Source organism: Parasteatoda tepidariorum, chromosome 3, assembly GCF_982258835.1.
Source record: "Parasteatoda tepidariorum strain Cologne lab strain chromosome 3, Ptep-v5.0, whole genome shotgun sequence".
Classification (NCBI taxonomy): Eukaryota; Metazoa; Arthropoda; class Arachnida; order Araneae; family Theridiidae; genus Parasteatoda; species Parasteatoda tepidariorum.
The window spans coordinates 78,539,153-78,563,814 of NC_141757.1; the positions used below are offsets into that span (position 1 = coordinate 78,539,153).

Consider the following 24,662-nt stretch of genomic DNA (forward strand, 5'->3'; position numbering starts at 1 on the left):
TAATCCAATTTTCTTTGTGGACCTTAGCAATTGTGTTAGTCTTAAATTCATAAAAATAAATATTTTTATTTCTCATAAATAATGGAGACAAATTAAAAAAATAAAACTTAATTTTCAAAGATTTTTTAATTAATTAAATAGAAGATTGTGGATACAATTTCACGGTGCACTAATGAACATGATCTAGATTACTCGATTGGAGCTAGAGCAATGGTTCCCAAACTTTTTCTTTTTGATCACTTTTTGCATTGTAGGCCAAAAAAACTTCCCCTCCTCAAACAAACAATAGCAAATAATTATTTAAAAACAGTCAAAATCTCAAGCCTTTGGTATATTATGTTAAAGAATATATAAATCCACAAGTTTGTTAAAAAAGCAAAGAGAAGACTTTGCTTTTTATCTTTGAAAGAAGTTTTGCTTTAGACCTATTAAGTGGTAACAAATTATTGCGTAGAAAAACCATCTGAAAGGAATGTTTTCATAACAAAAGTACTTAAATAATCATTCAAGTACATTGGCTTTAATATTTTACTAACATATATAATAATGTTGTGTTAAATCTTCTAATAATTTGATGATACAAAACCGAAATATTTGTTATAAACTTCTTCCACAAGTTGATATTGATTTCCTAGAAAGTTCTGCCATTTAATTGTCCATGATCTTACTTAGTATCCTCTTAAAAGTCTTCGGTTTCAGCCACTTTTATGAACCTAATAATAGCTTAATGATACTAAGTGCACATAAGTGAAGAATGATAACAGAATCCTCTGAATCTTTTACCATATCAACTGCTATGCAAATTTTCATCAAGTAATTAGGTTATGAAGACTCATACAGATTTTAATTAGAAAAACTATATATATTTTTTTGCAATTGTCAATTAGAATATTTTAATTGACTAATTGGAATATACATTTATTTCTTAGAAACAGCGGATAATTGATCTCTAATACGTCCTAGGCCATGAAGCATTGTATCCAATTTCTCTTTACTCAGTTCCACATTTAGAGTTTGAAGGTGATCAGGCTGATTTTCAGGATAAACAGGATCAAGTACCTGAAATAAAATAATATATATTAATTAAATGTAATGAAAATTAAAACCAGCACTAATAGTTGTGTCATTAATTGTAAAAGTGGTGTAACTCTATTTTTAATTTTTTTTATTAATTACATTTTATTTTAAAAGTGAAGCAAATACAATTACAATAATTTCATTAAAATCCCATAGATAAAGCTCTAGGCTAATTACATGTATTTGTTTTCCTATACATAAAATTTGTAAAATATACACATTATTCCCAAATTATTACTAAATCTAGTTTTTAATTGTTAGATGTGTAAATTATAAGTTATTTTAAAATAATTTTATATTTTTATAATGAATTGCAGACATACAAATCACATTGACAAAATAAAACCTCAGTAGTTGTTGATAACATGTACTGGCTTCAAAAAGAAAAAAAAAAAAAAAAGGTGTACAAAGTAAAAAATATTACACTCTATATAACATACAAGTTAATGATCAGATTTTCACACAAGATGCAATTTTAATGATTCATACAGAAACCTTTAATTCTGCTAGTTAATTAAAGCAGACAGTATAGTCCCACAAATTAAGACCTCTCAATGATATTTATACTTTTCATGTACTTTGTCATATCTCTGAAACTATTTACAGGAATTTAATTATTGACTCAAACTATTTAACTTTATTTCATTTAAATTTTGACATTTTAAAATTACATAATTTAAGATTATATAATTTTTACACCTTGCAGTTAAAATTCTTTTAATTGTTATTAAATCAAATAATAATAAATTATTAAAAAATATTTTTTTAATGCTCTTTGAATAATCAAAATAAATTGATGCACACTAAACTTTTTTGATTCATATAAATAGTTGAAAAATTATGAAGGAATCGAATTAAAATGGAGTCAAATTTATTTTACCAGTCCTTAGATCGGGAAGATATTTTCCATATTGGATTTCCCCATATATTTTGAAGAATACTAATCTTAATACTCTTTAGAGAGTAATTTTGTAACTCAATAAATCTGTGCTTATTATTTAGAATATTTAAAATATGCATTTTAAAAGATTAAAATTGCATCCCAGCATCAACGTAACAATCAAATAAAATATTAATGTAAACTTTTTATTTTATACTGTGCTGCACAAGTTTACATTATTAACAATAATGAACTTTTTAGGGAATTCAGATTAGGACACAAACAAAAAAAGGAGGGTAAGCTAAACACTTATTACTTTGTTGTTCAAATATGAACTGCGCTGATCACTATTTTCTGAAAACTTTTGCAGTTTTACTAGCCTGAAACAAATTTAAGATATACCAGGAGATGCTTAATTTTTTTTTTTTTTTAAATCCATCTCTGAATTTTACATATTTGACACGCTATAGCACATAAGCAAAGTCACTGTCCAAATAGCAATGTCAAAAATGCAAATAAGTATGATTCAAAAATAGTACTTCTTATCCATAAAAATCCAACTTTTGAACCATTAGTTTGATTCAGCATAAAAAAAAAAGTTCATAGGATGCAATACTTCACTTGTATAGAGAATAATATCAAATGTGTAAATAAATAGGTACAGGTCAAACATTGTACTTCTTTTAAATAAGCCTATTGTCACAAAAACACTATAAAAAGAGGGTATTTGAATAATCTAGATGTAAATTGTTTACATACAGATTACTTTTTACAGTTATTTTTATTGAACTTTTTCTTTATTTGAATCTGAAAATTCCAAAAGTATTTTTCAAAATAGTCATTTTATAAGAATTGGAATTTATTGCACACCAATAATAATTAATTAAAACTAATAAACAGAGTAATATATTTAGAATAAATTTTAAAACTATGAAAATCAATTCAAATTTTAAACAGTTTCATAAAAAAAATTTTTGCACACTTTTAAATTAAAGAATTTCTTTTTTCAAAATTTTTTTTATAATCAAGGATTAAAAAAAAAAATATTTAAATAAACAAAGCTTGTTGTATGATATTGCCATCAAAAGATATTGTTTCTGATTAATTTCTTTATGGCTGAGTCTAAAAATATTTTCTCATAATTTTGTAGTTTGTATTAAAATTAAAATGCATATTTTATTACATAATACCTTATAAAACTATTGTATAAATTTCATAACAATGAACTTTATTTCAGCAGGAAGAATAATAGTTCAGAAATTGAACACCTAAAGATAGCATATTAAAGTAAGAAGCATTCCTGTAACAGCCCAATGCGAACCAGGGAGTCAAAAAGGTTAAAGAAATATTTAAAAGTACAAGGTCATGAAGGTTAAAAAACCAGTTTAGAAACTTAGGTCATAAAGATATGCTCCAGAAATCAATAATGAATAGTACCTTCAAATTTAAAATACATGTTGGCTCACTCATCCTAGCAATCTTTCCAGATGCCATTTTTAAATCAACTCTCCAGTCATATTCAACTAGTCTTGGCACTGACACTGGAAGGAAAAATGATTTACTCATTTTTTTAATACAATAATATTGATCCTCTGTAGAGAAAACTTAATTTCTAAAATAAAATAATAATAATAAACCTGAGTTAGTTATTGTTGCTGTCTTCCATGATGAAAATTTTTCAATGAATATTTTTGATACTAAGTCCCGTAGGTTTTTATGAAAATCTTCAGGAAAAAGTGATATAATGCTTTCATAAGTAGAGTATCCATTAAATAATATGAATTTAATGAAATCACCCAATGCAGAAAATAACTAAAACAAAATGCAAAAATTAGTACTACACTGAATAATTCATAAGCTTGGTAATATTAAATATATAAAGACAAATCTTTTTATAAACATCTTAAGCTGTAAAATAATGTGCAATAAATAGGAGTAATAGTTATGTACTATATTTTACAAGTTTTAATAGGGTTAATTTGAATTTAAGTTTAATTTTTTAGTGAATTTATTTTTAAATCTAGTGTAAAATTCCATGATGCATAGAAACAAAGCTTTTAAAAAGATGAAACATTGACATTTTATGTTTTGAAAAGGAAATAGTTAATTTCATGCCTGCATAGTTTTAAATGAAAATGAATTAAAAAAGTATATATCAATAAACTGTTACAAAGTTACATATGCACCATAATTTTACTAACACTATTAAAATGCGCAAATACATAATACAGTTGTATAAAAAATCCATATTTTTCCCTACAATTTCATTACTTTTTCTTTTATCTTTGCAACACTATATTTTTGTAAGGTAAGTATTTGTTTCCAAAAAATGTCCACACTTGTTTTTTTAAGAGTATTGGGGAAGACAAAAAAGAAACAAATAATTTCTGATGTCAGATTAGAATGAACAGTAAATATGACTTTTTTAATGAACACTACACTAATTTCGAATCTATAAACTTAATGTATTGGTTGTTGCAATCGGAGAAGAATTGTAGACAATTTAATACATTTTTTATAAATCAAAGCTAATCAAATTATTTTTATAGGTGAATATTTTAAAACTCAAAATCTATTTGAGTGAAAAAAAAAATTTCCAGGTATTGGCCCAAAAGAAACGTGAAAAAAAAAAATCCCAGAAAAGGACCCTCTTGAAGGGTATTATTCGTAATCATGCCCAGGTAAATCTCTACACATATTTTTTCTTTTACTTTCAGCAAGTCTTTAATCCCTTCGGCACGTCTAAATTATAGTTGGAGAAAACAGGTACAGTGGGTGATCGGTTAACGAACAGATCGGTCAACGAACAAATCGGTTAACGAACACTTTCTCGAAAGATTTTTGTGTTCGGATAACGAACACTTTCAGGAAAGATTTTTTGTCGGACAACGAACACATATTCGGATAATGAACAAAACGAATTCTAACGAACACTTCTCGACCTTAAAAAAAATTAATATTAAACATTTATTATCATTTTGCATACAAAATAAGATCACTGAAAGGAGAAATGTTTAAAGCATGCTTAGTATTGATAATTACTAAATGAAACTTGAATTATGGAGAATGAAGGAGTAACGAAAATCACATCTGCGAAGCAAAGAAGTGCCATTCATGATAAATGGAAAGGTTGCTTTTAGTTTGGATAAATGAACGGGAAATGAAACGAGATGTAACTAGTAAGCCTATCATTCAAGAGAAGGCTAGAGAAATTTGTGAGAAATTGAAAGAACAAACTCCAGGTTCGTCATCCGAGGAGTTAGAATTCAAGGCTACCACTGGCTGGTTTACAAAGTTTAAAAAAAGGTCTGGAATTAAAGATGTATTAATGCATGGTGAGTCTGCTAGTGCAGATGAAGAAGCAGTTGAGAAGAACTGTCTCAAATTTCAAGAATTCATTGAAACAGAAGGGTATCGTCCACAACAAATATTTAATTGTGATGAAACTGCTTTGTTTTGGAAGCGCATGTCGAATTGTACCTACATCACGAAAGATGAGAAAAGTTTTCCTGGGCATAAACCTATGAAATACCAATTGACGTTACTTTAGGGAGCTAACGCTAGTGGTGATATGAAGTTAAACCACTTCTCGTTTAGCACTCTGAGAATCCCAGAGCATTCAAAAAAATTCCATAACTAAGAGCAAACTGACAGTAATGTGGGGATCGAATCAGAGGGCATTGGTCACACAATATCTTTTCAAGGAATGTCTAGTTTGTGCCCCTAGCATCAGGGACTATCTTGATACCAATGACTTGCCGTTGAAAGCACTGCTGCTATTGGGCAATGCACCAGGACATCCAAAGGATCTTGAAGATAATTTGCTGACAGACTTTCCCTGGCTGACAGTTCAGTTTTTACCTCTTAATACGACTTCGCTGATTCAGCCGATGGATCAGGAGGTTATTGCTGCTTTCAAGAAATTGTACACTCGCGCGCTGTTTCGTCGGTGTTTTGAAGCAAGCCAATTCTCCTCAACAATGACTTTAAAATAGTTTTGGAAAGAAAAATTTGACATTCTTGAACCTATTCGTATCATTCAAAAGGCGTGGTCAGAAATCACACAGCGGCAGTTGATTTCTGCTTGGCGGAAGCTGTGTCCATTCTTCGTTCAAGGAGACGGAGGTGATCAGGGAGACACCTCTGAAATTTTGACAACTGCTAGAGATCTGGAATTGGAGGTGAATGAGGATGACATAGAAGAGCTCATAATGGGGACATGAAGATGAACTGACGACAGAAGAACTCCAAGAAATTTTGAATGAAGAACACCAAGAAACACAGCGAAATGTCTGAACAAGAGGAAGATGAAAGAGGACCAATGCCGACATCTGCCATTAAAGATCTTTTGAAAAAGTGGGAGGATGTCAGAGCAATGGTCTTAGAATGGCACCCAAACTAAGCTGATGTCAGTAGGGTTGGGGATCTTTACAACGACAATGCTATTAATTACTTCCGGAAAATCTTGAGAAAGAGAGAAAAGCAATCGACATTGGACATGTTCTTCAACGCCCCATAAGCATAAAATGAAAAGGACTGATTAATATGCAAGATTGTATGCATGTATTATTTTTTAAGAAACTTACTAAGAAATTATAAATTTTTTAAAATTTAATTTTTTGGATCTCCTGAATGAATTAATCGATTTCACATGGAAGTCTATGGTGAATCGATGATCGGTTAACGAACAATTCGGATAGCGAACATAATCTTGGAACGGATTATGTTCGTTAACCGATCACCCACTGTATTGATATGTAGTTAAAATTCTGAGTCTTCATAATCAAAAGAAATTCCTGAATTTTTAAAATTCTTCTATTTTTTGCTAATTTTACTTAAATGTAATATAAAATCTGCACTTTTTAATATGACCTCCCAATAGAAGAACCTCATAGCATTCTTTTGATGTAACTATGAAACATCCAATAATCCCTTTGAAAGAAAGAAGAGTGACACAACTCTTAACATTCTTATCTTAAGGGATCGTGATTTACAGTAAGAAATGGTAAAATATGGATTACTTCATAACCCAAAAAGTTACAGCATCGTGTCGCAATTGGCACCGAATCTCACATGCATTCAGCAGGTTAAAAGGATAGGTACATTCGCAATAACTGTAAATTTCATTTCAAAGGGTACAATAAATATATATATCATACTTTTTTAGTTTGAAAATTCATTCTCAATTTTTGAAAAATATTAGTTCTTTAGGAAGCTTATTTTAGAGCTAAAATATGTTGTATTCACATCTCATTTATTGGAATTTATAGACTTTGCTGGAATAGGATGTATGTGATTAATACAAAATGCCTGCTCATTACCAGCATACTCGGACTACATTTTAAACAGTATTTTTACTTACATTATTATGTTGCATTTTATCATTTATAGTGCTAGTTTAAAATTCTTATTAAAGTATCAAACTGCAGTGTTAAAATTATGGCAACTTTTATTAAGGGTTATTTGGTACTTTTATAAACTCTCGATACAACTCGCATTATAACCTTCACTTTAGTTTGGACAATATTAAGCATTGGCTGTATCATCTAAATCTTGGTTCTTTAATTTAATGACTTGATAAAATCCTTTTTTGAAATACAATTTTGTGATTACAATTATGATTTAAATTGATGATTTTAATCACATGAATCAATAAGAAAAATCACCCAAAACAAAAGGTTCAAATTTAAGTTTGAAAAGTTATGACTGGATAGCTTGGTAAAAAAATAAAAATATTGTCTTTATTTCTAATAAAAATGCCTTTTCACATAAATAATTTATTTTTCTAATAGTTAATGAACAAATAAAGAATATATTTACCTTTGAAGCTTCTGTTGTATCTACTTCAAAAGAATCTGCAACAGGTTTTAAAATTTGATTAGGAGGTAATTCTTTTTCTCGATATTTAAAAGCATTTTCAACAATATCTAAAACTTGCTGCTTTGAAGATGCCTAAAAGAGAATAGTACATAAAATAAGTCATATAAAAAAGGTTTAATAAAAGTCATTTTTAAGAAGTAAGTTATTTTAAAATAAAATATGAAAGTATTGAGAATATATTTCTTAAAAGTAAGTCAAATTCCTTTTCAATTTTTAACTATTATTTTTGTATTTATGTAGTTGAAGTTATTTAAAAATTTGATTTAAATTCTTTTTTTTTTTTTCAAGCAATACCAACCATAAAATTTCACACATACAAGAAAATGCCAACACCACTATCCTAAAAAATGTTTAGATTTTAAGACTTCTAAAATTAACTGAATTTTTTCAAACACTCTTAAAAAAAGCTTCAAAATTATAACCTTTTTTTAGAGAATCCCATACTAATTTAAAAATAAAGCAATTTAAATTTTTTATCAGAATTAAATATTTAAAATCAATTAACAGTTACTAAATGCAGCAGATACTGATTCAGTTTATTTTTAACAACATGGAATGCATATAAGTAAAAACTAGAGTTAAGATTTTTTTCCCCTTCCTTTATTTGTGATGTAAGGGTTTATGACAATATTTTTGACTTTTATTATCAAATGCCATTTGTTCGGTCATCAAACTACAGGCTCTCCAATATTCCTCTACTTGACTAGAACATTTTTGATCAAAACGTGCAATTACTTTAAAGAAGTATAATCAGAAATTGATTTATGAAAACAATTGCTATAAAGAAAAAAAGATGATAACCACATAAATATACGCCATAACTGCAAAATGAATCTATAATTAGATTGCATTTTACCATCAAATTAAGTAGCACTTTGATTCGAAATTTTTGAACTACCCACAAACCTAAAAAAACCTGAGTGTTCTTTTTTAAAAAAGAAAACAATAAAACCTGCACTCAAATGGTGTTTTTTATAAACATATTCAAAATATGCCCTTATATCAATTGTTATTTTTTATTTAACTTATAAATATATAATAAATATTAATGCATAATACACAAAGATACATAATCCTACTTTCAAAACTTAGTGTATTTCGATAAATATGTTAGTAACTTTGAATTAATATAAAAAATTTTCCTGCTTCATTAAAAAAAAAATCTATTTTTTAAAAACAATAATTTAAGCTTTTTTGATATTTGCTTTCAATTGAACAGGTGCAGAGTACAGGCACGAATAAATGTATTTTTTATCTCTTCAATAAATAAGTTTCCAAATAGGAATAAAATAAGCATATGTAAGTAATTCTAACAAAATATCAAAAATAGAATTTCTTAATTCTTTTCAAAAGAATATTTTTGTGTCATAAAATATACATGTGGATAAATTAAAATATTTTGTTAGTAGTTATATATTAATGCTACAAAATAATAATTTAAATATAAAAATTCATTAAATTTCAAACCATGATAAAATACTGACTATAATGAAATTTACGTTAACTTATTTTGCAGAATAAATTTCATTTAATAAAAGTTTACATGATTGTTTAATTATTTTAGTGATCACAACAAAACGAATTCTAAACACATAGTTTTAAGAGCAATTTGAAAAAGCTATTAAGAAATTAATAAATAAACAGTTATGTAGTTAGTTTGTCTGCAAAACATCTTGAATTCACAAAAAGAAAAAGGAACTATAACGTAAACATTTAAAAACAAATAAATAAAGCAGAAAACAACCTATCTCCTTGACTCCAATATTATGTTTTTCATTCATAAAAAGATGGTACTACATTAAATTAATTAAAATTAAAGCATTTATTTAAAATTAAAGCTATTCTCTTCATTTTAATTCAGTATTTTCCTATGAAAGTTTTCTTTTGATCTAAAATTGTTCCCTTTTGATTTAAAAATTGAAATTTCACCCCAAAAAAGTGTTAAACTAGGTAATATCTTAAATAAAAAAAACCAAAAAAAAAAAAAAAAACTAATAAAACTCACCCCAAAAAAAAATTTTTTTTTAAACCCTGCTTTGATTAATAGAAGTCAACATAATTATTACTACTAATGTAAATAGAACTAGTGACAAAATTACAGAGAATGTTGGATGTTTCAGTGTAAAGGTGGGTGTAAAAATATCAGTCAATTCTCACAAAAAATGAATATTGTTAAAATCACTTTCATAACAAATTTAACCTAATGTTTCACACTTGTAAAATATTTTTCAGCTAAATTATTTTGTTTAGCATAATTGAGACCTGTATTTCATCATAATTAATAATTAATATCTAGTGACCAGTTAATACCCAGCATATCTGTATGAACCGATGAATATTTCTGTATGGGTACCTGTTAGAGACATGAGAAGGCCTCAGGCTCATTTATTGAGAAAAGTTTTCAGGATCGGGCAAGCTTGATTCATGATAAAATTTTCATAAACTTTTTAACTACTTTGAAACAAATGCTTGGTTGAGTTACTGAGAATTAAAAAAAATTACATTACATTACATTTTAAATTTACAGCGATCTGTTACTTCTGTTTGGTGCTTTTGCTTTATGAGGCTAGCACTAATTGTCAAATGATTTTATTTACTTTATGAATTTGACTTTCAAATTTAATTTTTATTTTAGTCATCTTGGAGTTTCAGTTGATTCAGTTCTTCTCTTTGTTTTCTCTTTTACAAGTTAGAGATAGAAAAGGTTTTAATTTACCAGTTCCAATTTTAATTTAATAATTAGACATCAAAGGCCAAGTGACGAGGTGGTAAAATTTCGCCTTTATCTGGCGTATATCTCTGGCCCTATGTCTCTGGGGCTTGAATTAAAATTCTCCAGGCTCAAACCTCAAAAAGAGAGCTAAGTTCATCTCTAGTATCTGTTTATGCCACCTAGATTAGATAAAGTGCAAAAAAATTTTAAACTGGCAAAAATTTAAAAAAAAAAAAAAAGAAGAGTTATATGGAAGTTAGCCAGGAGGTCGCTACAAGATGACTTTCTCTTGTGATTTTTTTTTCTTTTTAGTCTTTTGTCGGTTAATGCACACAAATCGCTAAAATTAGTGAATTACTTTGGAGCAGGCACCGATACGGAAATCTTCCCACTAACCGTAATAATGCAAAGTAATAAAAAAACTCTAAAAAATTATCTTTTTTCGGTAACTTCACTGATTTCTTAAAAAAAATTTTGGATGTGGTGAAAAATTTAGAAGTAGTAAGAAACATGAAGTTCTAAAGAATTTTTATAGAAACTTTACACTTATAAACACATATTAGTAAGTTCTACACATATCGCCTCAATGTACAACATTAGCTTAAAAGTACATTTTATTTTCCGTACACATAAAGAAATTTAGGATACGGAAGTTACATAGATATTCGATGAAACTAGAACTTAGAGATAGATATCTAAACATTTATATACATATTTAGATTTAAGTTTATTTGAAAGTTTAAAAAAAAAAAAAAAAAAAGGATATTAGAGAGAAAAGATAAATTTTCGGAATTTATACAGAAACTAGTAAAATGTATTAAGATGATATATTTCATTACTTTCAGCAACAGAAGAAGAATATCAAAGTTTATTTGCAGACTTGCCATTTCGAATATATCAACTATAATTACAAAAACATAGTTAATTACTTCAATTTTTGTTTATTTACATTCACTTGCGACGCCCACTAAAAAAAATTTTTATAGGAAATATTGAAATTTAAAAACGATTTCCACCGTTTTTCTCAGTTTAAGAAAAAATGTAATACATCAGTGTAAAAAGAAAACTTTTTAAGGTTAAAAAGTTCACTTATCAGAACCTTCAATTTTTATAAGCTTTTATCCAAGCAGGCTTTCTTATTGCCATATCTAAGAAAGAAGGATATATGAAATATAAAAAAATATACGGGAATTAGTTTGAGTTGTAGAGTGGCAACAACATATATGTAAACAAAAGCAGACGACAATGTAATATACGGGTTTTATGATTAAAAACTGATTACCTTTATCAGTTTATTTCACTAATCCACTTACTTAAATGTGATAATACGGTAAAGGTCATCAAATTGGGTTTAAACTTGTGCACATTCTTTTCGCATATCTTTATCATATTATCTTACTTAACCGTAATGGCGCTAACTAATTCATCTGAAATAAAAAGTGTAAGTTAAAATTATTAATTTTGCTGATTTATCATAAATGTTTATTTTCAATCATTTCCTTTATAATTTTCAAATCTCGTTGTTGCTGTTATAATTAAGTAGAGAAAGAGAGCACTTTTCTTTGCTTTATTTTGATCACAATGCAATTTATTACAATATAAATTTTAAAGTTAATTTAGATTAATACTTAAAATTATTGATTAGATTAATACTTAAAATTATTGACAATAAAAATCGCATTTTTTTAAATTTTTTTTTGCATCTATTATTTCTTTTTTCTAATAAGCTTATAAATTCTTAAAAATATTATATATTTATTTTCGTAATGCTAACCATATTTGTTTTAGGGGCCGTTCAAAAAGTACATACACAAAAATGGAGAAATTTTAAACCCCCCCCTTCGTACATTACCGTACATAAGGTCTTACTCCCCCCCCTTAGAGTACGTACATTTTATTAGTCTACCCCCCTTTTTCATAAAAATTAAAATAATTCTGTTTTAAATAAAATTAAATATTCATTTAAGGAGTGTGTAGGAAAAAGTCAAATTTAAATTTGGTGTATGCTTATAGTGTACGTACTTTGTATAATACCACCCCCCCCTCCCCATCGTACAAAACCGTACAAAATAGCGAATCCCCTCCCCCCCTTCGGGATGTACGTACTTTTTGAACGGCCCCTTATTCAGAAATTCATATTTTATGATTTAGCAAGGAAAAAAAAAAACATCTTTGCAGCCATAAAGGCAAAGAATATTTCAATTATATTTATTTGTATTTGGGAAATACATTCTCTTAATAAGATCTAAGATTTAATTTAAAAAAGTTTTTTCTCAGATTTCAGTATTCTTTTCAAATTTTTATGAATTTAAATGACATAAAAATGACTGCGAAAACTAGGTAACTTAAGATTTAATCTTCAATTAGAGGAGCAGACATAAACTAACAGTGAAGCAAAATCAGTTTTATTGCAAGAAATTTATTTTGATGGGGCTCAAATTTCAATGTCTATAGAAAGCTATTGAATTTAAATTGCATGCACTTTATGAATCCTATTGTTAATCAATATTATTAAATAATTCTGTTTATTATTATTCACAATATGAACTACTGGTATAAATTAAAATTATCTAGCTCATATATATTTAATAATCCTACATCATTCACTATCTATTTGTTTGACTATCATTCTGTTTTAATATTGATTAAATGTAGTTTTTATTTTGTATATCATTATTTTATTACAAATATTTTTTCTACCAATTAGAACCTCTAAACGATTTCTACCAATTAGAGCCCACTCCTTCACAGAATCAGGTTTTATTTTAGGGCAAAACAATGATCCTTTGGAGAAATTTCGATACAAACTTGAGTGAAATTGACTGTTAGAATGTAACAAAAGCAAACACAATTATACTTGTCATGTAACTGGCATCTGGTTATATCAATTTCACTCTTTTGTACCAAAGTATAATACCCATATGATATAATTCATTGAAAATTGGATGTTTTAAATACAGTTGAACCCCATTATAGAGAACTGCCCACTGACCTAGAAATAGGTTTACTATATCCAATTTCTTTAAAAAAAATTACTTTTTAGCATATATAAATAATATCGTTGGAGATAGTGATTACTATAGGTATATAATTTGTTTTAAAATTATTAACTGATTAAATAGATAATAAATAAAGTATTAAAAAGAAAATAGTTAATGTTTACATTCTATTGATTCTATGGAAGTAATTAGTGGGTTAGGATTTTAAAGTACAGTTTCACCAATTTTTGTATTGACAATTAATAAGAAAAAATTCAGAATATTTAATGCTAGTTTTATTTCTGTGCCAAAATTTAATGAGGCTTAAAAAAAAATTTATGTCCTAGTTTAAAAGTAAAAGGCATGCTAGAGTGAGATTTAACACAATGTAAAAAAATGCTGCAACTCTTGCACATGTATTATAATGTAAAATAAAAAAAAACTGAGGTAATGTAATTGGAGTCCACTATAAACGAACTATCAATTTTTCAGCTACTCACCATAGGCGTATAAAATTAAGTTAGTTAAATGGGAATTCAGAAAAGACCACTACAACTGAGTATTCGCTATATTCCTAGTTCATTTATAACGGGGTTCAACTGTAATTTGTGAAATATAATAAAGCTCAGGTATCTTGATCATCTAATTAACTTTGCGTTAATGCAGAAGTGTCCCTAAAATAGTTATGAATGTTCCAAATAAAGAAAAAGAAATATTTAATTTTGTTTATTACTCCTCCCCCACTTTGAAATTATAACTTTTAATTAAAATAATTTCATTATATTACATTAGTTTTATTTTCAGGAACATCCAAATCACCTCATTCCAGAACTTTGTAAACAGTTTTATAATCTTGGCTGGGTAACTGGTACTGGTGGAGGAATAAGCATTAAGCATGGGTAATTATAGCAAGAATTTTAAAAAATTAACAAAGGCAAAACAGTATCAGTTTGTAGTTTACATTAAGATGTTGTATTATTAGATCTTGCAAATTATTATGATCATTATTAAGATCTTGTTTGTTTACATTATTAAGATTTTGCAGTAGTGTGCAGATGTGTGTGGATGCCTGGGGCAAACTTCTGGATTAGAAATAGGGATTGCTAAGTTCATAAACAAATACACCCTTTTCTGGATGCCAAATTTAAACTCCATAGTTGCATGCATGGTACTTTTTCCTACAAGTTTAATAGTGAATAATTCTCAAACTTATTATTGAATGTTACTTTTTTCCCCCAACGTAATCTTTGCACATTTTTCTACACACTTTCGTGATTTCAGATATTTTAAGTCTTATAATTTTTGAATTGTAATCCAAAATGTTACCCTGTATGCCTAAAAAAGTAGCTTCGATGGTCCTTACAGTTTTTTTTTTTTTTTTTTTTAAGAAGGGAGATTTATTTTTATAAAATATTTTCCTTGAGCAGAATATTTGTTAGAGAAATAGAGTTAAAGCTTTATTTTTATTAGTCATCAGTTAACTTCTCTCCTTTGACTGATCTCTATCCTCTTTGCAGGCCACCGAGATTTGGGTGACAAACATATTAACTTAAACATACATTCTTTTCTTTTGAGTAAGCATACTGAGTGATATTAGTAATTTCTTCATGATATAAAAATATTTAAAATCAACCAACCTTAATTTAAATTTTGGGTAAAATTGCAAAAGATCCAATATGATTATCAAAAGAACTATAGAAAATCCTAAAGTGAAATAAATTAAAAAAGTTATAAAATACCATTTCACTCAACTGTTCTATAGATTAAAACTAAGAGATGTAAATTCTCATATATTTCATGGTTAATTGAACTGAAGTTTAGCTGTTGTTTCTAATGCTGCTTGCCCATACCAGGAAACCCACTTGGTGAAACCAAGCGACTTTAAGGCAGAGGGTGCGTTTTTTTTTCAGTGGTAGCAACTATGGCCAAGAATAAAACTTCAGCCACACACATCTCACTGCCCGTTTAGAGAATGGACACATTCGTACATCCACATGATTGTAATTTTGACCTGAACCAGAGAACGATCAATCTTCTATTCCATAGCCCCAAAGGTATCGATTTGTTATAGGGACATGGAGGACTTTGTGACCTGAAAGATTTAACATACACCATTCTCCATTTACTACACTCGGAGTCTTCGGCCGGCAGGGATCGAACTTACGACCTCTTGGACATGGGCCCCACTGCCCTATCAACCAGGCTATCCCGACCCAAAAAAATTTATGTAATTGTTATATACTACTGCATTATTATATAAAAATATAGATTTTAAAACTGAATGTGATTTTTTACTATTCCATTTTGGAGGAACGTAAAAAAGAATTCGAATTATTATTGATGTCAATTGTGCTTAATTGTGTTGATAATAACTACCAATATACTAATATAAGTACAGTAATAATATGTTTTTTATGATTAATCAATATGAAATAGTTCTGTTCAATTTTATTAGCTTACTTTTTAATTTTTCTATGAGAATAAACTCTATATCCATATCAGTAACTCTAAATTTAGCCAAATGTAATTTCAAAACTAAAAAAAATAATAATAATTCTACATCTAGGGAAGAAATTTTCATTGCTCCATCTGGTGTTCAGAAAGAACGTATTCAACCAAGTGATATATTTGTAACTGATCTAGAAGGATGTGTCACTAAGTCCCCAGATCCAGAGAAGAAACTAAAAATTAGCGAATGTACACCCTTGTTTATGAATGCTTATCGATTAAGGAGTAAGTATGCAAGATAGCCTACATATCTTCAATAACACTTTGAAAGTGAAACTAAGTATGAAAGTAAAACCGTTTTTTAAGTAAATTTTTTTTCAGAAGACATACATTAGTTTTTTTTAGGCAGTTTTACTGTACATTAAACTCAAGATGGTAGGCTTAAAGTCCTTCATGCTTATTATTCAAATGAAATATATAAATTAATGAAAAAATAATTGTTTGAAAGGTACCATCCAATTCTTCCATTGTTATTATGCTCTTACAACTTAAAATGACAGTTAAACATTTTAATTCCCTGCTTTTATAAACCATGGAATAAACTAAATTTAACTTATTTAGGAAGAAAAGATAATTACAACTGATATATTTTTCTTGGTGGGTATAATTATATTTATAATTGTATGCTAACCAATAAGAGTCAAACATTGCAGACATAATTTATTTTGTTATATTCAAAGTTAAAGTAAATATTGTTGCTATAGTAAAAGTTTTCATAGTTTAAAAGTTTAATTGAATCTTTTGTAAGCTATATTACCAAAATTGTTTTCTTTAATTTTCTTATGAAGAATTATTGCCGTAAGAAAGCCGAAAAGCTCATAGAAAGAAAAGAAGGTTCACTTTTTCCATGTGTAATTATTGCACCCACTTTTTTCTTCAATTGATAAACGGCTCAAGATAATCACAAAGTAAAAGAAAGTACTTAAAATGTCTTTTAAAATTACTTTCAGATTTCCCATTCTACAAATATTTGGTCATATTTTTCATCACTGAAAATGCTATAGCTCTAAACAATAAAACTAAATAAATGAAACACAATCCTTATCTCTGAAAAAAGAAGTATTAAAGGAGTAGAAGTATATACTTTTATGCGAAAAATCCATACAGGGTTCTAGATTTCAAGGCACAGGGGATTAAGGTCCCAAATATTTTGGACAGCAAAAATAAAGTCAAATTTTAAAGAATCAGTGCGTCTAGTTTTGAATCGAAAATAACATGTTTAAGTTCATTATTTTGTCTTTAAACCTAAAAAAAACTCAAAATTCATTTATGTCAAAATGTTGTTTAAAACTAAGGTTTAAGTACAAATATAGTAAGGATTTTTTTTAATTAAAAAAAAAAATCAATTTCTTTTGTTCATGAAAAAGTTGTCTTTTTTTTTCCCTTCTATTTTAATATTAAACATTAATTGATGAAATAGTTTTCGAAAAGTAATAATTTATTTTTAAAATAAAATTTCATTGCAATTCTTTTTCTGTTGTTCTTTTTTATCCAAAGAAATACTCATTTATAACATAGGTTAAGCATAAATTATCAAGTCTGGAGCCTGTAATTTTCAATTTCATATTACAAAACACACAGACACATACACATAGGGGAGAGTTGGGTAGCCCCGCGCACTTAAGGAGTATTGCTTATATTTCTGTATAATATTGAGTAATAATCAATATTTTTGTATGCTTCTATTGTTTTATCATCTAATTAAATAATGCAAAAAGAATAAACCAAAAAAAAAAAGAATAGTTTAACTTAAAAAAATGGAAATTTAAAAAATTTGACTACTGTATTCAACATATTTTCATAACTATTGTTTACCATGTTACCAGCTGCATAAATACTTGAAACTTTGAAAATAATCTTTTTTTAACATAACAATTAATGTCCGATGGCCCATTGACTTGAAAAAACATTCTATACATATGAAATTGACAGTGGGCGGAGGTACCCGACACTCCCTTATATATATATTGGCATGTTCTATAACTGTAACTTTCTTATGTTTAAAACACTGTTCATCTTTAAATATTTATTTTTAGATGCAGGAGCAGTTATACATTCACATTCAAAATCAGCAGTGTTAGCAACTTTGGCTTATCCAAAATCTGAATTTGTCATTACCTATCAAGAAATGATAAAGGTAAAACACACATAACAAATGTAGTAAATAAATTAATTCCAACTACAATGCTTCTATGAGTGAGCTTTATAAAGTAATTTTTTGCAGGGTATACAAAAAGGATCATCAGGCACAAAATATAGGTATGATGACAAGTTGATAGTGCCAATAATTGAGAATACTCCATTTGAAAAAGATCTCAAGGTAAATATGTGATTAGGTAATTTTAGGTAATCAGTATGTGATAATGTATTAGGTAATCAGTATGTGATAATTTCTATTCTTTATTTATTATGTAGTCAGTCATAATTAACTTTGAAACAGGCACCCAACAAGACAAAGTTGTCATTTATTTTAGGAAGATGAACTGGAACACTTGAAATAAATCATCGCGAAGCATTATGCTTTGTGATGATTTTTCACTTTCAACAATTTCCTCTCATTGTCAAAAATTTAGTTTGTTTACTTTTTTTTTGTTTCCCAGAATTGAATGTCATAATCCCACTCCTCAGTGTTAAATGACATTTTAAATTCTATACAAATAATAATTGTACTTAGAATATTTATTAAAGAATTAAATATTATTATTAAAGTTATTATGGAATTCCTATGAAACTTATTATACAACTTATTAAAGAATTCCTATGAAATAAAGCCACAGTTGTGTGGGATGTAAACTAACTGTAAATATTAGTCATCAAATATTACATTAATAATTAATTTAATATTTATACACTTTTTTAATTGAAACATTATCCCTTTTTACATTTTTGTAATTATTTTTCTATATCAGCCAATAGAATTCAAATTATAGAATAACCACCATAGTTAATGTTTCAAAAGCTAGACAACATACACGTTTATGGATTTGTATGATATACAGTTGATAATTCATAATTTTTTATATTTATAAAATTATGTACCAATATTATATTTATTATTTCTTTACACGGTTAAAATTCTTTTAAATATTTTGTAAATTGTTGATAATTCTATGCTTTAATTTCAAGTAGTAATGTTTTATTGAATACCAATTTCCATAACATAATAAAATAGTATATATATATATAATTTGTATTTAGTCTCAATACATTTGTGATTAAATCTATGCTAGAAAAAATGATTTCAAGCATCTATTAATGTAGCCAAAATTATCAAATATTATATTTTTATAGTAATTTAAGAACCAGGTTGTTGGGTGACTTTTACACATAGAGCATCAAATATAACGAATATATATTTTAATTAGTTGGATAAAATAGTTGGAATTTATGAATGTTATTAAAACTTTGGTAAATCAATTTGATATTCAAATACAATTGTAGGACAGAATGGCTGCTGCTATGGAAGCTTATCCTGATGCCTGTGCGGTTCTTGTACGCAGGCATGGAGTTTATGTTTGGGGAGATACTTGGCAAAAAGCTAAAACAATGTAACTTTTATTTATGTTTCTATCAACCATTTTTTTAAAAATTTTAAACAGTTTATTAATCTCAAATTTTTTTTTACAGGGCTGAATGTTATGATTACTTGTTTGAAGTAGCAGTACAAATGAAGCTCTTAGGACTGGATCCGACTAAAAATCCAAATGAATGAAAATTTATATCTTTTCAAATTTATATGTGTATGCATTTAGAGCATTTATCTTTTCACCGCAATAAAATAAAAATTCTTTTAAAAAATTTTCTTTCCATCTACATACATATTTTTTTTATATATAAAAAGACCAAAGAAGAAGAATATTGGAATCTAAGACACAATGCTGTTCCTCTAGAATTAAATTAATGAACATATAATATTAAAATAAAAATAAAGTTATTTTACAAATAAAAAAGTATTAGTTAAAATTTTTGTGGCAGTAACTATTTTTAATTTTAAATTATACTGAATAACAATATTACACCAGATTCCACTAAGGGGAAAGAGCAAACTGCATTAACTGATACTTATAAAAACATATAACTACAATATAACAATACAATATGATTACATGATAAAAACAGAGAAAAAATAAACCGAATTAAAAGTGCTTACTTCTTTGATTTAATTTAAACAATGAAAAGGCAGATAAAATTTTTAAAAAAATAAATCTTTTTAATATTATTATGTTGTACAAATGATAAGGTTTGATGCATGAAGAAAAATTACATCAAAATAACAGTCAAAAATTATAGTACAAGAAATATCTTTTAATTTGATGGCTTAGTTAACAAATTCAAATAAGAACCAGAAATAAGATCTTCTTGATTAACATTTAATTTAGCCATTAGTTCATCTGCAATTTGTTTTCCATAATTTAATGTTTCATTTTCCTTTAATACCACCTAAAATTTAAAAAAAAAAGAAGATTAAATTGACTACAAAAGATGCACAACTAATTGTGTACAGTGATAATTTTTTATATTACTGATATTTGTGAAAATTTAACTGCTCAAGTCAACATTAAGCTATATTTAACGTCAATTAAAGGGCAATTTTGCGAGAGAAAAGAAATGGCTTAAATAATATGATTAAAACTCACTTATCTCATTGTACAGGTTTATTCTGAGATCATGTTGATTATTAAGTTAGTCAAATTAATGCCCTGAATAGTGTTTTGCTTAATAAATGTTTCAGTGAATATTAAGGTTCATACAGAGAACAGAAGAAACCCAAGGAGTCCAAAATTTTAGGACTTATCAAAAATTAAAAAACTTTGTGTAAAAGATAACTAGACAGTTTTTTTTTAAAATTAAAAAGCAGTTATTATAAGGAACTCGCAAAAATGTATAGTTTGCATGTATTTTTCTAGCCCTTTTGAAATAAATTTTAACTTTGTCAAACTTTACCAAGAAAAATAAATAAAGTTATCACTTTTACACACAAATACATTTTCCAGTTTCAAATATTTTAATAAATCTTGTTAAAGTACAGATGTTAAAGATCAAGATAAAAACCTACCAATCTTATATTTTTAAATTTGAATACATAAAAAAATCTAAGGCATTTTATACAACAACAAAAAAAATCACAGTAAATTATTAAGTTTGCTTGTAACATGTAAAATTAAAATTATTTGCTGTTATTTTTCTTCTTCTAACTCTTGCAATTCAATTTTTTTTCTTATCTAAGTAGTTCCAAGTACTCCTTGGAGACTTTTTTATTTCCAAGGAGTATAAGGAGTCTGTACGCACCCTGGACTGAATATTTAGATGTGACTCATTTTTTTTAATGTTAAATCATCCTAAATTAAAAAAGTGTACTATTTGTGGTAATTTAAAAAATAAATAAATTAATTAAAATTATCATTACCACCTTTAGAGCTAAGACATAAAATTGTTAATGTAAAAAGCAATACAGCAACAATTATTTGAAGAAGAAAAAATTCACATTATTTGATGAATACCATTTACAAAGCTTTACTCTTTACATGAATTAATAATAGAAAATGGCAGGAACATTAAAACTGCCTTCATTAACTCACTAAGTGAGCAATATTAATAAAAGACTGCATATTGCAAGCTCACTAAGTGAGCAATATTAATAAAAGACTGCATATTTTAGTACTACAGTACATGGTCATAAAGGGTTTTTGTAGGAAGAAAACAAAAAGGGAAATATTTTTTTTATTTTAATTTTCTTTTAAAGGAATGTACTATTAACACTTACTATTTCTTTCATTTACATTTTTTAAATTTTTTTTTGATTTTGAGCATGAGAGAAACTTGTATTAAAATAAATTAGTTATGAAATATAAAAATGAGAGCATGGAACATGTAAGAGCTTTGTATATGCTTTTGAAAACTACCAGATATAAATATATTTAAAATAAATAAACATTTAAATAATTTGAACTAGGCATGTAATTTTAAAACTGTCTATATTAAAAAGAAAAAATCAAAATAGCATGCAACTCAAATAAATATATAAACCTAGATAAGTGTTTTAAATTTATGTAAATTTAAATGATTGAATAAGCAAAAGAAAATTTTTACTTCTAATTCCATGAAACATCCTAAATTTTGTACATTATCTACATGAATTCTCGTTTGTCCACTCATTAGTAAGTGTCTAGTTTTTCTTACTTCTCCAAGAACTCCTAAAGATGAAGTTAATACATCCTATAAAGTAGATAATTATCATAAACAGAAATATTTAGTTAAACTAATTAAACTACATATTTTATATAATATAGAAATCTACCATGTATATTTCATAACATGAAAATGAATAAAAAAAAGTTATTTGCATTTGTTTACTGCACAATAAGGAGATGTTTAATGAAAAACACATTTATATCTGTAACATGAAAATAAATAAAAACTTATTCGCTAGCTACACAATTAAGAGCTGTTTAACAACAAACCCATTTACAGAGCTACCTTTTATTTATTTATTATTCTTTGATCTCAAAATTTGAATTAATAAAAATAAATGTTCAAACAACCATAAATATTGCGAGGTTCCCCTATACTAAATTAGAGTATTTAAAAACTTAAACCATTCCTTGATGTCATTGCATTTGCACTGTTCGTTGTGATGTAAAAAGTAACCTTTTGAAAAAAGTGGTAGGGAATATGCATTTAAGATGAACTGATAATTTCTTCTGTATCTAACACATAAGTTTTATAAAATTTTACAAAAGCATAATTTCAAACCAAATTAAAATATACTTGTACTAAATATGTCAGCATAAGACAAGCAGTTTACTGCCAACAACCTCCTTCTTCAGCTACATGTTAAATGTGATAACTTCAATTATTAATAAATATCAGTGTTCTCCCTAAGCATTTTTAGAAGGGTGGTCAGTCTTGTCCCCTCAACCCGAAAAACATGAAAACATTTTGGAACTATAGACTCGAAAAACATCAAAAAGGAATTTTTCCAATTAGCTGAGGAATCAAGTACAAATTTTATAAATCATATAAAAAAAAATTTAAAAAATGCTCACTAAAGCAAGGTATAATGAGTTTAACCTAGCTTTAGTGAGCATTAGCTTTTGACCCGACTTTAGTGAGTATCCAGGTTGAGGTTTAATGAGCAAGCCGCAGACTGCTTGTTAAAATGTTTGTTAAAATTCTTCAATAAACTTAACATTCTGCCAACCAAGTATTTATAATTTCTTCAGTAAATCCAGGTGCTCATTGATTCAGGGCTTGTTATAAATGAAATAGACTGTACTTGCATTATCCATGTTTAAATTAATAAGAGCCCACCTTATTTTTCTTCATAAAATAATATGCAACTTAATACTGGTAAAAACGTTTCATACATAAAATGATAATCTAATATTAATTTAAAATAATGTAAAGTGCAGGCATCATAACATGGTAATTAAAGACCTTAAGATTAGAAAGAGTCACAGTAAGATTTTTACAACAAAGAAATTATTTCATACTTACTAACAACCCTTTAACTTCTTCGGAGTTTTTAAATTCTTGTTTAGAATAGTTTGACAGTTTTGGTCCTTCAGTGTCCGGTCGATCATAAAAAATTAACTCTGCATCTTCACCCTGTTTTGAAAATAGTCTTCTAATTAATGATATATTCTAATTAATAATTAAATTATGTAAGGTATACATGAAGAAAATAAAAATACATTGTGATGAGATATATAAAAACAATTTATTATTTATTAGACAAACAAATTGAAAATGTATAACTGTCACTCAATTGTTGCAATTTTAATTGATGATTACTCGCACTTTAGTTTAATTTTAAGGAGAAAAAGTTGAAGAACAATTTTGAAAGACCATCATTTAGAAGAAAAATCCTGAAAACGATCCTTCTTCCAACAAATTAAAGTAACACAAAGAGAATTTTTAATAACCATAAAATTTATTAAAAAATTTTGAAATGTGACATAGAAACAATAATAGGCAAATCAAAATAGATTAAAATCGCTTAGTGTTAATCATTTCAATCTCAAAATACTTAAGTTATCCAACTGGGTGGGATTTATTTATTTAGCTAAAATAATTACTATCTAACTTATGTACAGCTCGTGAATTACAAAACACATTTGAGATGTCAGTTATTCTCTCATATAACGAACAGAGATTCAGAGTTACGGCCTGTTACACTCTCTGAAAAATATTATTGTAGGAACTAAGTAGAACATTCAGAAATAATAAGTTTAAAACCTGTATACGTCTGAGTTTCAAGCGTCCGTTATCCACTTTAAAATAAGTGTCCACTTGTTCCAAGATCTGGGCAGGCCCATCAGCTATTGACGATGCTAACTGCAAAAAAGTTTTGATATCAGATATTTTAGCTTTTATTTCAACGTTTTTACTCATTATGATATAATAGGTGGATTGAATAAGTCTTTAAAACAAAAGGGGGTTAAGATGGCAGACGTCTTGCAAAAAACAATCAAGCAGACCACTATGCCTCTGATGTTTTCTTATCGTCCATTTACCGATCAAGTACACTTTTAATATGTTTTGTCTTGGAAAAACAAGAAAAAAGAAGCACAATTACAGTGAACGGCTTGTGGTAGAAAAACTCTGTAACATCAATCCAGTTATT

General features: G+C 27.2%; 3 protein-coding genes across 4 annotated transcripts; 1 reads left to right on the forward strand and 2 right to left on the reverse strand.

Moving 5' to 3' along the window:
• Positions 1 to 107: 107 nt before the first annotated feature.
• LOC107439007 (COMM domain-containing protein 9) lies at positions 108 to 11,676 on the reverse strand. The gene is made up of 5 exons (XM_016051462.4): positions 11,390 to 11,676; positions 7,778 to 7,909; positions 3,595 to 3,769; positions 3,395 to 3,498; positions 108 to 1,059 (listed from the first exon to the last, which is right to left on the reverse strand). The coding sequence occupies exons 1-5, from the start codon at positions 11,435 to 11,437 to the stop codon at positions 919 to 921; spliced, it is 600 nt and encodes a 199-aa protein (XP_015906948.2). The 5' UTR covers positions 11,438 to 11,676; the 3' UTR covers positions 108 to 918.
• Positions 11,677 to 11,756: 80 nt separating this feature from the next.
• Positions 11,757 to 19,834, forward strand: LOC107439006 (methylthioribulose-1-phosphate dehydratase). 2 transcript variants are annotated; one of them, XM_087159643.1, is made up of 7 exons: positions 11,757 to 11,991; positions 14,333 to 14,427; positions 16,095 to 16,261; positions 18,073 to 18,173; positions 18,261 to 18,356; positions 19,478 to 19,584; positions 19,664 to 19,834. In XM_087159643.1, the coding sequence occupies exons 1-7, from the start codon at positions 11,959 to 11,961 to the stop codon at positions 19,746 to 19,748; spliced, it is 684 nt and encodes a 227-aa protein (XP_087015769.1). In that variant the 5' UTR covers positions 11,757 to 11,958; the 3' UTR covers positions 19,749 to 19,834. The 2 variants fall into 2 exon arrangements, with proteins under 2 accessions (XP_087015769.1, XP_087015768.1); XM_087159642.1 differs by having other exon boundaries at positions 11,772 to 11,991; positions 14,321 to 14,427.
• Positions 19,835 to 20,222: 388 nt separating this feature from the next.
• LOC107439012 (uncharacterized) lies at positions 20,223 to 24,631 on the reverse strand. Its single transcript, XM_016051466.3, has 4 exons — positions 24,275 to 24,631; positions 23,534 to 23,644; positions 22,127 to 22,252; positions 20,223 to 20,476 (listed from the first exon to the last, which is right to left on the reverse strand). Exons 1-4 carry the CDS (start codon positions 24,428 to 24,430, stop codon positions 20,342 to 20,344), a joined length of 528 nt encoding a protein of 175 aa, XP_015906952.1. The 5' UTR covers positions 24,431 to 24,631; the 3' UTR covers positions 20,223 to 20,341.
• Positions 24,632 to 24,662: the final 31 nt, after the last annotated feature.

Bases quoted from the DNA above. Each gene is read 5' to 3' on its own strand.
- LOC107439012 (XM_016051466.3), bottom strand. From the start codon at position 24,430: ATGAGTAAAAACGTTGAAATAAAAGCTAAAATATCTGATATCAAAACT. The intron at 23,645-24,274 runs GTTTTAAACTTA...TTTTCAAAACAG, and splicing joins TGAAACTCAGACGTATACAG to GGTGAAGATGCAGAGTTAAT. The intron at 22,253-23,533 runs GTAAGTATGAAA...TCTACTTTATAG, and splicing joins AAGAAGTTAAAGGGTTGTTA to GATGTATTAACTTCATCTTT.
- LOC107439007 (XM_016051462.4), bottom strand. From the start codon at position 11,437: ATGGCAAGTCTGCAAATAAACTTTGATATTCTTCTTCTGTTGCTGAAA. The intron at 3,770-7,777 runs GTAAATATATTC...ATTTTGTTTTAG, and splicing joins ATACAACAGAAGCTTCAAAG to TTATTTTCTGCATTGGGTGA. The intron at 1,060-3,394 runs GTACTATTCATT...ATTTTATTTCAG, and splicing joins CATGTATTTTAAATTTGAAG to GTACTTGATCCTGTTTATCC.
- LOC107439006 (XM_087159642.1), top strand. From the start codon at position 11,959: ATGGCGCTAACTAATTCATCTGAAATAAAAAGT. The intron at 11,992-14,320 runs GTAAGTTAAAAT...ATATTACATTAG, and splicing joins ATTCATCTGAAATAAAAAGT to TTTTATTTTCAGGAACATCC. The intron at 19,585-19,663 runs GTAACTTTTATT...TTTTTTTTACAG, and splicing joins TGGCAAAAAGCTAAAACAAT to GGCTGAATGTTATGATTACT.